General features: G+C 44.0%; 1 protein-coding gene and 1 long non-coding RNA gene across 5 annotated transcripts in view; one reads left to right on the top strand and one right to left on the bottom strand.

Annotated features, from left to right (window-relative positions):
* The first annotated feature begins 570 nt into the window (after window positions 1–570).
* The window catches only part of GGNBP2 (gametogenetin binding protein 2), a 352328-nt gene continuing 339556 nt past the window's right edge, over window positions 571–13342 (top strand). For all 4 annotated transcript variants that reach the window (XM_086954908.1, XM_086954907.1, XM_086954905.1 and 1 more), the window contains exon 1: window positions 571–739. In XM_086954908.1, coding sequence (XP_086811034.1) covers window positions 647–739 — 93 coding nt within the window. In that variant the 5' untranslated portion in view covers window positions 571–646. The remainder of the gene's footprint in view (window positions 740–13342) is intronic.
* LOC147729949 (uncharacterized) overlaps window positions 572–13342 on the bottom strand; it is a 70187-nt gene continuing 57416 nt past the window's right edge. The window contains exons 3-4 of the long non-coding RNA XR_015308360.1: window positions 7040–7271; window positions 572–6098 (exon numbers count right to left, since the gene is read on the bottom strand). This is a non-coding gene — a long non-coding RNA (uncharacterized LOC147729949). The remainder of the gene's footprint in view (window positions 6099–7039; window positions 7272–13342) is intronic.

Here is a 13342-nt window from a genome sequence, read left to right as displayed (position 1 = left end):
TGTTGCCTTTTTTCTGTACTCAAAAAGTCTATGAGAGCTAACTTGATGCGTAATAGTCAATAGGTTGTTCACGTGAGTTTCACTTGTTCAAAGTACTCGTCCAAAGGTCAACGCCTGACTCCCATTCCAAGATGGCAGTAACATTTGACAGATGGCCGGAAGTGGTAATGTAAATGCAAATCCGTTCATATTTCTAAGTGAGATTGTGGGTAGAAGGAAACCATGCTAACTTACGGTTCTCTGTTCTCCATCTTGGTATGGGAAAAGAGTGCAATATTTTCAGTAGATCTAGTCTATGGAATTGAAATATACAGAATCCTGAAACAAGATGGCGAGCTAGCCTGTGTAACTGGTATACACTGCTGTTTCGTTCTAAACATTTCCCCGTTGCATCATGGATGCCACAGAGCCACTTACGTAACAAATACTCGTCTTCCTGGAACGCGGAAGGCGATCTCGCAGGAACCACACGTATTCCCGTTCCAAGATGGAGATTGTGCTGTGAACCAGGCAGGGACCTTGCCAACGGATGAGCAGCAGTTTATTTACGACAATTCTGTTTGGTTCCGTCCTGTTTTCAGGCCGAAGCTGGGGGAGCTGGAAGTAGCAGCAGCAGTAACAGCAGCCGCAGCAATAAGCAGGAGAGATGGCGCGCCTGGTCGCAGTCTGCAGGGACGGCGAGGAGGAGTTCCCATTCGAGAAGCGACAGATCCCGCTGTTCATCGACGACACCCTGACGGTGAGTGAGGGTGAGGGCAAGAGTGGGTGACCCGTGGTGCGGAGGTAACTGTGGCACGGGCCTTCAAGTAGAAACGACTCCACTGCACTGGTCCCGCTTATTGTAAATTATTAAGGTGGCAGACATTGTACTAACGAAGGGAAGTTGACAGGACAGGTCTTCGATATGTGTCTTGCAGTTCCTATGTGCTCATGCCTGGAATTGTTCTTAATAATCACTTATAACAGCATATAGTTTCTTACCACCTCATAATATCAATGCATTGGTAACTTGGCTGCAATATTAAACTTAAGTCCTAACCTGCAGCCTCCTGCCACATCATAATCGTTGTTTAGTGTAGACGGTAAATGTGTCTGGAACTGCAGTTCACACCTACAGTATCTTATCACGTCACAGTACATATTAAGGTGTCTATGTAAAGCGTCGTTGGAGTTGTCGTGTTAGACAACAATCTCCACACAAGAAGCGTTATGCTTTTTCCATTTTTTGAGGAAAAACACATTTGCACCCTGCACCTAGAGAGATCACTTGCTTTACTGCTTTTCAGACACTATAGCGATAAAACATTATTTAATGGAAATTAGTTTACCAGAAGTGATTCGCAGCGCCATCATTTTTAAGGCACACGTTGTACATCTACTATCGTGTGTTTTGTCCAATTATGTTAACAAGAGTCCATTTGAAATGAATGATTGCACGATCGCACGATCGCACGTTGAAAGTTCTATAACTGTTTCTAGAATCTGGACATGAGTATATTGGAGCTAAGTATATTATAATACTACTTATCGGGTTACCTCATGTGTATTGTTTTCAGGTGATATGCCCCAGGCAATTTTTCTATATGTCAGTGATGTCTCTGTGTAAGTCTTTAAAAGAACACCATCAAAACACTGTCTGCTCATTTATTGCCCTGCTACATTAGGGCTCGTGATACTTGTGAAGACTTGCAAACCCAAATATAAAATCCTGGGGGAAGTGGGAGTGGCTGGAGTGTACAATAACTTCTGTTTGTGATTGATAAATTCGTGTACAGTCATAGTTGAAAACATCACTCTGGCAAATTCGCCACCATTGTTGATTATCTGTAGTCAGAAGTTTGAGGTTGAGTGGGAATATGAATTGTTACCAGGGCAGAGTTGGGGACATTAGGAATTAAGTCAATTCCACATGGTCCTTTCTTTGCTGGTATTCACTTTTACCAACGTTTTCTCACTTCCAATTTGCACAGTTAGATTTGGGACTAAAAATTAACATTCTATTCTGGTATTGGAGTTCGAGGCAGATCACTCTCACTCACTCAAATCAAGCTTTATTCGATCATATACAAATAATCACAAAACCAAGCATCAGAATCTATACAAAAGACAAATCACGATATATAAAAATACAGATGTCAAGAGAATTATCAAACTTTACATTCATTTTTTTTTTTATACAAAACAGGTTTAAAAGGGGGAAAAAGCCCATCAAAGCACATACTTTTTCTCAGCCTCACAGCTTTCTTCAAGAAGCTAGAAACCCTCCAAGCCACAAGTTCATTCTCTAAATATTGCAATCAAATAAGCGCTAGACGACATTGTCTCAGGCCGAAGGAGCTTAAAATAGGAAGTATCCAGAATTTCCTTAAATCATTAAAAAATGTACAAAAAAAAAACTAAGTGAATGGTAGACTGTTCTGATGTTAAATCACACATACACTGAGGGAGTTCTCTTGACCATAGTCAAAATTCTGTGGACTATTCCTAATCGGAATCTCATTAACAACATTCTGTCATGATCTTTGGAGACCAAATTTAAGTAGGGTTCCATATCGAAAGTTGTAAGCCTTAGGTGATGGTAGATGCCTGTGGGTTTTGGGGCTTCAACCGCTAATCTCACAACATATCCAACAATCTTTCTTCAAGAATTTCCTTGACATTTGGGTCATTGAGTTCGGTTTTAAATAATACTCAGGATGACCAAGATCTTTGGCAAACTGGAATATGTACTTAAGCCAAGGAATTTTCAATGCTCCATCTAGCTTCATGCAACCGTACAGGATATCACGATTTAATTGGGTCCGTTCACTAGACCAAATCCTGTGCCAAAGGAGTAACGGCTCGAGTTTAATAAGATCCATAATATATAAAAGACCCAACTCCTAATTGCAAACAAAAGAGGACGTACCAGGTGGAACACCAAGAATAAAGCAAAGAAAGAGATTTTCTACTGTTTGCAGGGAAGTCGGATTAGAGATGCCCCATATACTGCAGCTGATACACACTGAGCCTTATATATATATATATATATATATATATATATATATATATATATAGAATCTCCCTGGGTGGTTTCCCCTCTAATCTTTTAGTAAAAGTGGTCAAGGCACTATTGGATCTTTTAAAGGACAGTTTTTTTCTGGGCGATTGCTTGACTCCAGGTATCGTTGTAGCTAAAGAGGACACCAAGATATGAAAAGGTCCTTGTGTTAGCTATCTTACTTCCCTCCAGAAAGATGTCTCGGCCAGTAGTGCTCCGAGACCCAGATACACAATTCATTGTGAAAGTCTTAGAGAGGTTTATCTTTAATCCAAGATCACCCATAAAAGTGCTAAAACTGGTCAGGGCTTTTTGTAGGCCATTGTCTGTGCGCGCTATGATGACTGCGTCGTCTGCGTAGAGGAGAGCAGGAATTCCTCTCCCGCCAACTTGCGGAAAATCTGAGCCCCCCCCTTGAGAAGTGCCTCGGCCATACCATTTATATATAGGTTAAAAAGAAAGGGGTCCAGCTACGCACAGTCATAGTTGAAAACCTCACTCTGGCAAATCGCCACCATTGTTGATTATCGGTAGTCAGAAGTTTGAGGTTGGGTGGGAATATGAATTGTTACCAGGGCAGAGTTGGGGAAATTAGGAATGAAGTCAATTCCCACATGGTCCTTTCTTTGCTGGTATTCACTTTTACCAACGTTTTCTCACTTTCAATTTGCACAGTTAGATTTGGGACTAAAAATTAACATTCTATTCTGGTATTGGAGTTCGAAGCAGATCACTTTCACTCAAATACGTATCCATGTGACCATTCCCCCCCCCCCCCCCCCCCCCCGTCCCCTTCCTCCAACCCACCGCCGCATACCAAGACCTCGGTGGGCTGCTAGAGGCATGTTAATCCCCTACCCCGCCTTGTTGAGGTTGCACCAAACACTTTATGTATAGTGGTCACCTTGCTTTGACCATGGATGGGTGTTTAAGGTGGGTGTCCCAAGATCGACAAAGCTCAAAGCTTGATTATGCTCTTGGGGGCTACATTGCCGGAGAACCATGACCAAGCACCACACGCTTTATTGGTATTACCTATTCTCTAGCCTTTTTAAGGTAGAATTTGGTTTTCATCATGAAATGTACTGCTGCCTTACATATTCAGATTATTATATAACTGGAAATGTAACGTTTTTATATTGATTTTTTAAATCTTATAAATGTTAGATGCACACTTTGTACATGTGTATGATTTTAATGAACGAATAAAGTATATTAACTACAACTAGACCATGTGCGGAGGTGATCCTGCATTTTTGTCCTAGATTGCTTTTAATCATTTTGGGTTGAGTCCAAATTTTGTCAACAAACATAAGTCTGAAATGTTAATTTATTTAGCGAATTGTGCATCTTATTGCTCCTCTGATTCCAGACGTGTAAATTGTCCCTTCCAAAAGTTGGCAGAGGTCGTGTGTGCTATGCTATTTCAAATAAAATTATGCATGCCATTGCATACATGGCGATCAGCATATTTCATTTCCGTGGATATACCTAAAGAATCAATTCTCAAGTCTTTGCAAAAGTTTAAAATTCATATAGCATTTATGAAATAAGCTAGGATATTGTTTATTCTTAATCGTGGATAAATAGTGTAATTCCGTTTAGACGGATGCAGACTGCCACAATCTGATTTCTTGTAGCAGTCAAGGTTAAGTTTACTCGGAAGCAAAAATGAACGTCTTAGGTTATAAACACTTGATACACTTGATATATTCGCATGTGACCGTAAATAATTGGGGAAGAAGACCGGCATAGAAACATTTGCTGAAGACTACCAAAGATGATGGTCATTTTTTTATGTAATATTTATTATTTATGGAGCATACTGACTTATTGGTTCTAAGAGGGCAACATAACCCACATACAGTAGAAAGAAAAGAAAATGTAAAATCACTGATTAAATAGCCGGGTTTTGATTGCTTTTCAAAACGTGGCTACATTGGATTCTTCATACAGGGTTGCTTGGAAGGAATTCCAATGCAATTAGAAAGACTCCCCTGTCTCCATCAGTAACTGTTCTCATTCAGGGTACAGTTAACGTAAAACTGATTGGCCTAATGTAGGGACCCGTTTGGCTGATCAAATGTGAATGTTGGAGTCATGAAAGAGGGACTGTGCTGGAGTACTGTTTTAAGGACAATGGTGAGGTTTTCAAAGGAAATTCTGAAACGAATAGGCTACCTGCCCAGAAATCTGAATTGGCAACATTATGTGATGATTTGCTATGCCCAATTCTACATGGTGACATTCTGAGCAAGTTGAAGGCTTAGGAAAATTTTTGAAGGGGCAGTTAAATAAATGGCTTTTGCGTGGTGCAGCATAGATTGAATCAATGGTTTTACCACTGTACGTGGTAGCTGTTATCATTATATTAGAAGTTTTATATGGCACCACAAGATGGTTGACACACACACTCCACAGCATTGCCAGTTGAGGCACGGGGAGAGATTTGTTGCAACTTTTGTGAAGTGAGTAGGTGTTGCACAGATTCAGGACACCTTGTAGTGTGTCAGGAGGAAGGAGCTTTAGGCACTAATTTACAGAGAGCACTTCGCCTGCAGAACTAACAATGGTAACATCGATGACTGCAAAAGCTGTCATTTTGATTTACAGATCTCACCTGTAACCTCCCTCTCTGGTCTATTGATATACCGCTCACCTGGAGCCCCAGCCAAGTTCTCCAGCGCTCTTGTTGATACTGTTACCCTTATGGCAACAACAACTCCCAACTTTCTAATCCTGGGAGACCTCAATCTCCATCTACTAGACCCCAAGGACATAACTGCCTCCGAACTTCTCCTTGACCTCACGTCTTTTGGCATACGACTAGTGAACTCAGAGCCCACCCATGATAAAGGACATCTTCTGGACCCCATTTTCACTAACATCCACGACCTTAAAACCCATACTCCCCTTCCCCTACCATGGACAGACCATTTCTTGATTCCTATCGACTGGCATCTTTTTGTCCCGCCACCCCAACCGTCCAAAACCCGGGTCACCGATAGACGTTGGCACAAACTCTCGCCGGAAGAATGGGCTTCCACGCTCATGATCACTCTTTCCACCCCCCCCTCCCCCGGCTCCTGACCCAGTTACTGCGGATATGCAGTTTAACTCCTAGCTCACTCATTCACTGGACGGTCTCCTCCCCAAAATAAGTACCTTGAAACGAGCCAAAAGAGTGAACCCGGCCCCCTGGTGGTACACTCCTGAGCTTAACCTATTACGTAAGGAGTGCAAAAGGACAGAGCGCTCATAGAGGAAGGACAAATCCACAGGCAAAAAAGCTGCCTTCCGCGCCTCCCTAAGAAATTATAAACTCGCGCTACGCAATACCAAAAGCCAATTCTTTGATGAAAGAATAAAAAACTCCTCCTGTTCCGCCAGAGAAACCTTCATAGTCTTAAAAGAACTACTCAAAGTCTCAGACCCTCGGCCAGAGAAACTCCCAGATCCCAACAACTCTGAGGATAAATGCCACAAGTTGGCTAAATACTTTGACGAGAAAATTCAGAAAATTCTCGCCTCCCTAGCTCCAGTCGACCACAGTCTCAACGATGAGGGTTGCTCTAAATCTGACCCAACCACCATCCACCTAAACACCCTCGGCCCGGTAACCATTGAAGAGGTCTCGACTACGCTCGCCACAATCAAAAGTGGTTCCCCTAGCGACCTGGTGCCCTTGCGCATCCTCAAAAAAGTGGCTCCTACGATCGCCCCATCCCCCCCCACCCCCCTCTAACTGACCTCATCAATTCGTCTTTACTTCAGGGAAAGGTCCCCCCCCAGCTGGAAAGCGGCTGTTGTCAAGGCTCTCCTTAAAAAACCTCTACTAGACCCTCTGGACTTGGCCAATTATAGGCCAATCTCCCTCCTCCCCGGAATTAGTAAAATCACTGAGAAAATAGTTAATAAAAAGCTCTCCAAGTTTCTGGAGTCTAACAACCTGCTCAGAAGCTCGCAAACTGGATTCCGCCCAGGTCAGGGCACGGACACCGCCCTCCTGGCTCCAGGGGAGGAGACCAGATGCATTCTGGACGCAGGAGGATCAGTGGCAGTGATCCTCCTGGACCTTAGTGTGGCCTTTGACACTGTCAACCACCGGGTACTAATCCAGCGACTCAGAGACATCGGTGTGGAGGGCACTGCCCTGGCCTGGTTCGCATCATTCTTAAACCATCACTCCTTCCAGGTCTGGGAGAACGACATCCGCTCCCCATCAATCCCCCTCCAATGCGGAGTGCAGCAGGGCTCTTCACTAAGCCTGACGTTTTATTTAATGTCTTCATGTCCCCATTGGAGGAGGTAGTCACCCCGTTCGGAGTGAAAATCATCAGCTACGCGGATGACACCCAGTTAGTGGTGTCCCTATCCCATCCCAACCAAGAGAAGTGTGGCTCACTGGTTAGAGCAGGCAGACCCTGAAGCAGAGGTCAGACCCGGGACCAGGGTTCAATTCCCGACGCGGCAGGGTCTTGAGCTCAAATGTCCACGGACTCGATAATTCTCGCTTCGGCGCCTGACCTAATCATGGGTTCACACTCTGCAACTCTGGGCATTAAGCTTGCTTAATCTCCACAACGGCCCCCCGCGGTGGGATGCCTGGCTTTCACCTTGGGGATGCCCTGTAGGGGCTATCTCACAGGGAAAAGCCAGGACGGGTTCCCAAGGCAAGCGCTTAGAGACCCCTGGGTGATAAGCGCTATATAAATCTAATATACAATACAATACAATACAACCATCCAACCTCCATAGCTGCCTTTCCAAAATCCAGGGGTGGATGAACAATTCAGCGTTGAAACTCAACGGTTCCAAGACTGAAATCTTGCTCCTTGGTCAAAAAGGGCCCTCCTGTCTGGGTGAACCCCCGGTCTCCAAAACCGAGATCAAGAGCCTGTGAATCTGGCTAGGGAAAGACCTGTCCTTCAAAACCCAAGCCAAAAGAACTGCTGGGATTTGTTTCGGGCTCCTCAGATCAGTCAGGAAAATTCTGCCCTTACTCCCTCCCATCTCCCAGAAATTGCTTATCCAAGGCCTCATTCTTTCTAGGCTGGATTACAGCAATGCCATCTATCTGGGAGCCCCCGAAGCCACCTTCAATAAATTACAAAAGATTCAGAACGCCGCAGCCCGGCTTCTCACCAACACTCCGGCTAGATCCTCGGCCAAACCAGCTCTGAAGCACCTTCACTGGCTCCCAGTAAGAGAGAGGGTTAAATTCAAGGCTCTCTGCCTGGCCCATAAACTCCTGCAGGATAAAGGCCCCCCCATCCTTAAAAACTTTATCAGGCTGTACAAGGCCACAAGATCCCTCCGCTCTGACCATGAACACCTCATCACAGTTCACAGAGTGAAGAAGGCGCGTACAAGCGGACGGCGATTCTCCGTGAACGCAGCCTGCCTTTAGAACACCCTCCCCCGTAATCTAAGGATGGAATCAGATCACCTCCGGTTCAGGAAACGTCTGAAAACACACCTCTTCCCTTGATTCTCCCTTCCCCCCTTTTCTCCCCGACAATCCACCCTCTCGACTGTCCTGGTCTCAGCGTTGGGATGCTTCCGGGTTACTATGCGCTCTACAAAACCCTAATAATAATAATAACGAGTAATAACTATGTATTTGCTGGTTTTACCTTGAGAAAGTTTTCAGACTTACACCAGCATGTTAAAGTTTGGTAGTTGGGCAGTGTCATTGCATTCTTCTTTCATATTTTATTTATGAACTTTCAGCTTAGATAATACAAATATCATAATCATATTACACAGTAACCCTAGCAATCTCATTACTTAGCAGGTCTTTACCCGTTTATTCTCAATAACATGAATAGCCAACAGTTCAATCCGTTTCTGGTGAAGGTGCCCTCGCATCACAAGAGGAAGATTTGGGGGTCATGATTGCAGTCTCATTGTTTAGTATGTCTGCAAGATATGGCAGTAACTGTATCCAAATATCCTAAGGCCTCAACGTTATCAGTAGCATTCCAGAGAACAACACAGCATTCATATTGCTTATTTTTCATCCAATGTGCAGCTATTCCCCTTTCCTCCCTTTTTGGAAGTAACAACAGTATTGCAAACAGGTGCCTAATAAGTTTTTGATTTATAAGCAACATATCCCATCAAAGCTACAACAGGTGATCTGGGAACTTCACAGCCCACAATTTGGGACACCACACACAGTATTTCCGCCCAGTAGGCAGCAATACTTTGGCACGCCCAGATCAGACAAAAAAAAGTCTCCCTGAGGCTGATTACATTGTGGATTCTCGTGCAGTACATAACTGTTACATTTTTTAAATGTATGTAGGAGCTTCAAGTGTAATAGTTAGTCTATAGTTCACGGAAATTGTATTTAACTGGGCACAGGAGTGGGATCAATTTCGAAATCCCATCACTCACCCAGGTTTTTTTCCCACTGCATCGTTGCTGGAATGCTCTTAGTCTTGTAACACTCAATTTACAGTTTAAACATTTGCGAGACCCAGCTCTCTAAGTTTAATAGTAATATGTTTCGTAGGTGGAGCATACTCCTGTATCAATAGCTGGTATCTACCTTTCACCGCATGTGTCAGTCTATGTTCAGTAATCAAATCAAGGGTACTGATTGAGCCCATAATCCTTAAGTGTTCTAGAGTCATGAAAAGTCCATTATGATATGATATACTTGTCCCCCCACATCAGCTTGTGTATCCTCAGCGAATCCATTTCAACCCCCCACCGTAATCGTGCCCACCCTCCTGTCCAAATGAACCTACTAAAGTAATTCCATAGTGTTTTAAATAAGGTTTGTGACAGTGGAATGAGTATATTAATAAAAAATATAGTTGAGCTGGGGCAACCGCCCTTTTTTAAAATTAATTTCTATGCTTTCAGCTAAGGACAGCTGTAATGTAATCATTTTCTCGATCTGCATTTGCAGTCTAGTCCTAGCAGGTCATAATTGTCTATAAGAATCTGTGTGTCTATGTATATTAAATGTGCCCCCAATCCCAGTCTCTGCAAGATTGCATTAACACCTTCCACGCTGATGACGAGCAGGGCTGGTCATGGCGTAGCCTCCTCGCACGCTGATGACGAGCCCAGCTCGTCACGTAAAGTGCGGTTTTGAAAATCTCATCGTGCGAGCGGAATTGCCGCTAGCACGCATGAGGTTAAGGCCATTTTAACAAATCAAAGGCCTTCTCTGCTTATACGAAAGTACCAGTTGTTGAGATCTTAGGATCTATCTTGTACATAATCACAAGTAACATATGAATATTGTGTTCATTGGATTTAGCAGGTATAAACCCCAACTAGTCCCACAGCACTAGTACCATAATCACGTGTGTTAATCAGGTCACAATAATTCGAACTAGTATTTAACTATCTAAATTAAGGAGAGACAAGGGCTAATAGGATTTGACAAAATACGGATCTTTAGAGGTAATAATTATTGCCTCCCAAGAAGATGGTGGTAAACTGTTTTGTGTATATGTAAAGCCTCCTTATAAGTAGGGCTCCCGGTTTGGGTATGTGGTGGTAACTGGGTCCCAGTCAGTCTATGATAGTGCCACTGGGTATTCCTTCCGCCCCATCGAGTGATGGTTAACCCTATAGGCAAGTTCGTCCCTCCCTATGAACACTCATGCGTTGTGACCAACTGTGTGGCCCAGTAGTAATTTATGAACACTCACCTTTGTAGTTTGTGTAGTGCTATTCTAGGGCTTCTTCCCCCTCCCCCCTCCCATCCCATAGAAGCAGTCTTATTTCACTGTCGACGTTTCGGAAGAAGTCAGGTGGCACCCTACACGGCGTAGTCTGCAAAACGTATAAAAACCGAAGCAGCGCATCATTTTTAACAGTGCGGCCCGTCCTATTGGAGGCAATGGTAGCTGTCTCCAGTTTAGCACATCCCTTCAAAGATTACCCAATTGAGGGAATAGAATGTCCTTTAGAATTCAGCATCTGACCTAGTTAGAAATTGTTATTCCCAGATACTTAAACTTGTCTTTGACGACTAAGGTACGAGCGTTAAATGGAAAAGCCGAAGGTGTTCCAGCGAGCACATAAAGAAGGGATTTGTCACAATTTATCTGGTAACCTAAGAATGAAGTTAAATGCACTTCAGCTTTTATTGTTGGGTCTGTTTATGTGTGGAGCGCGGTTACCAGTAATCACGAATTTTCTCTAACTTGGGCATGGATTGCTTTTAAGGTACTAGTTTGTTTGGCTATACACATTACCTTTAAAACCAACTAGCAGCCCGCCCCGGCGTTGCCCGGGCCAGAAGGGGGCTGGGGGCAGCATCGCAGCAGGAGAGGCGCAGCAGAGCGGCCGGGAGCAGCAGAGCGTACTTGCAGTGTTTCCTTGCTCCGGTTTTGTTGGTCCTGGCCGCTAATGCCCACGCTCGTGTCCGCTGTTTCCCCCGACGTCCCGACTTTGAGGAAAAGGCTTCCGACCACTGATGGCCCCGCCCGTCCCTCCGTCCGTCCCTCGGTGCCCACCCGCGGCTCTTGTCCGCTGTTTCCCCCGACGTCCCGACTTTGAGTAAAAGGCTTGCAAGCACTCATGGCCCCTTGCCCGTCCCTCAGTGCGCACCCGCGGCTGCTTCACTTACCTCAGCTGCTGCTCCTCCCCGCACTGCTGAGTTTACCGCTCCACTGCTTCTCGCCGCTCCTCACCGCTTGTCCGGCGCTCGCCGCTCCTCCCCGCGCTCATGTCCGCCGTTCTTCCTCTTGCTCCTGAACGCCGCTCCTCCCCGCGCTCCCGATGTCATCACGCATGTCGCGGCCGGCGCTACTTGCAAGGGACTACTTTTTTTTTTATTCCTAATTTTTTTTAAAGAATGTATATTTTTTATTTTTATATAGCCTATGTCCTTCTGCTTGCCCTGAGGTCTCAAAGATGTCTTGGGTGTTTGGATTGGTGGTGTACTTTTCGAGTTTACCTGGCTCAAAGGACACAGTTCTCTCTTTATAATAGTAGTATAGATTTGACGTCCTTCCATACCGTAGTATAGATTTGACGTCCTTCCATACCATACTATGCATAGCTACTAAGTTCACGTTCAATGTAAAATACTCTCTTATTGCATTAGCTATCTTTGCTCTAAATGTAACATCTGTCAGCGCCAGAAAGGGGAACTTTCAGAGACCACTGCGTTTCCTATCACACAGTGGCACAACTATGCTCAGCAGCACCAGTGAGTGATCAGACAGCGTACGAGGAAGGTATTGCTGATCAACTGTTATCCAGTTTGGTAACCTAATTAAACATAACCAAAAATCAATCCTTGAGGAGGAATCGTGTACAGTAGACTACTATGAATATATCCACTCCTCCCCATATTTGACCTGCTATGTGTTATATATGTTTAATAATTCCAATTCATATCTCAGTGCATTCCGGAATATGGTTGATGGTCTATCCTAAATGAGGCCCAATACAAAATTGCAACTTGAGCCCAACGTATGTATTTCTATAGTTTGTCAGTATAGCGCCTTCATTTCACAACACATTTCAGAAGTACCAGCATTAGAGTAGTATACATTTAATTGGAGAATAATTTGGTCAGCTAGGGTGTCTATTATCGGAACATTCTCCCCTTCAGGACCTCTGACCACCCGTTTGTTTATAATCAACAGTTCTGCAAATCAGTATTGCTACCTTCTGCAGTAGAATGCGAGATGACCTCTGCTCCCCCATTTATTTGAGAATCAATTGGAATCTGTATCTTGTAAGTCTGTTTCCAGCGATAGAGCAATAGATACATCATGTCTACTATCTAAGTAGGTCTGCACCAATCTAATTAAAACACTTTTTTGTTTAAATCACAAATGTTTCAGGTGAGGAGAGTAATGGATTTATGTATGTGTGTTCTCCCTGTAGTATGTAATGTTATCATAGAAAGATCACATCACCATAAATGCAGACAGTAAACTTCCTGGTGGTACATGTGTATATAAAACAGACTGTCTTAGCTGTCTGTTGCAACAGTAGGCTGTGAGGGTAACACAAAACCCGCCCTCAAAACCATAGCTTACTGTTCCACTCCTCCCCTTCATCATTGAACCAACCAGCTTTCCGTGTTCTACCCACACAGACACCCCAACTATCAGTAGAAATGCCTCATATAAACTCCCCATTTGAAAAACCAAAGAACAATCTGGTTCGTTTAACACATGTAGGCATGGCTTCCCGTTCCGCCATCCAGAGCCATTGTTTTTGCCGGTATTTAGGATTAACTTTACTAGCATAGCAGTGCGAATCATAATTTTTCATGTTTATCAAATAGAACATATCACCTAGGTGTGCAATTCA

This window comes from Lissotriton vulgaris, chromosome 2_1, assembly GCF_964263255.1.
Source record: "Lissotriton vulgaris chromosome 2_1, aLisVul1.2, whole genome shotgun sequence".
NCBI classification, from domain to species: domain Eukaryota; kingdom Metazoa; phylum Chordata; class Amphibia; order Caudata; family Salamandridae; genus Lissotriton; species Lissotriton vulgaris.
Note: the sequence above shows the minus strand (reverse complement) of the source record. Positions and strands in the feature narration are given on the sequence as shown.